The 1108-nt window shown below is 57.8% G+C and overlaps 1 protein-coding gene across 2 annotated transcripts in view; it reads left to right on the top strand.

Moving 5' to 3' along the window:
• LOC107214912 (D-threo-3-hydroxyaspartate dehydratase-like) overlaps nucleotides 1–1108 on the top strand; it is a 10148-nt gene that overhangs the window by 2227 nt on the left and 6813 nt on the right. For both annotated transcript variants that reach the window (XM_015650723.1, XM_015650713.1), the window contains exon 3: nucleotides 86–366. In XM_015650723.1, the coding sequence (XP_015506209.1) occupies nucleotides 86–366 (281 nt within the window). The remainder of the gene's footprint in view (nucleotides 1–85; nucleotides 367–1108) is intronic.

Here is a 1108-nt window from a genome sequence, read left to right as displayed (position 1 = left end):
GTATCCCTCACCATCCTCCTGGTATCCCTCACCATCCTCCCGGTATCCCTCACCCTGATCCTCCTCCCTCCATCCCGGTTCCCAGGGAAGGGGCGGCTCTGGCCACGGGTGGGACGCGCCGTGGCATCGTGGTGTCCACGCTGGCCGAGGCGCGGTTCTTCGCGGCCGGCGGTTTCGATGACATCCTCTACGCCTTCCCGGTGCCGCGCTGGCGCCTGGCCGAGTGCTCGGCGCTGGCCCAGCGCCTCCAGGAATTCCAGGTGCTCCTGGACAGCCCCCAGGGGCTGGAGCTGCTCCTCCAGAACCCCCTTCCCGACGGGAAGCGCTGGCTCGTCTGGCTCAAGCTGGACTGCGGGAATGGCCGGGGTAGGTGAGCCCCAAATCCCAGCCCGGGGTGTGGGGAGGGGACATCGTGTCCTGTCCCCAGGGGGGGTCAGCCGGGCTGGGATGCTCCAGGTGATCCCAGCTCCAGCATCCCAGCCAGGATGGGACATTGAAACCTCCCAGAAGTCATTAATCAAGGATGTTCCTCAGGGAATGATGTCCCGTGTGTCTCCAAGCCCTCAGATCCTCCATCCCAACCACGATGGAGAATCTCAACCCCTCCAAAATCGTTATTTAAGGATGTTCCATGAGAAAGGATCCCTAGATCCTCCATCTCAACCATGATGGAGCATCTCAGCCCCTCCAAAATTGTAATTTAAGGATGCTCCATGGGCAGGGATCCCTGTGTCCCTCAGATCCTCCATCCCATCCACGATGGAGGATCTCAACCCCTCTGAAATTGTTATTTGAGGATTCTCCATGGAAAGGGATCCCCACTTCCCTCAGATCCTCCATCCCACGCACGATGGAGCATTTCAACCCCTCCAAAATTGTTATTTAAGGATGTTCCATGGGAAAGGATCCCCAGATCCTTCATCCCAACCACAATGGAGCATCTCAGCCCCTCCAAAACTGTTATTTGAGGATGTTCCATGGGAAGGGATCCCCACTTCCCTCAGATCCTCCATCCCACCCATGATGGAGCATCTCAGCTCTTCCAAAATTGTTATTTAAGGATGTTCCATGGGAGGGGATCCCCGTTTGTCTCCAAGCCCTCAGATCC

Source organism: Parus major, chromosome 2 (assembly GCF_001522545.3).
Source record: "Parus major isolate Abel chromosome 2, Parus_major1.1, whole genome shotgun sequence".
NCBI classification, from domain to species: Eukaryota; Metazoa; Chordata; class Aves; order Passeriformes; family Paridae; genus Parus; species Parus major.
This window is presented reverse-complemented; position numbering and strand designations above follow the sequence as displayed.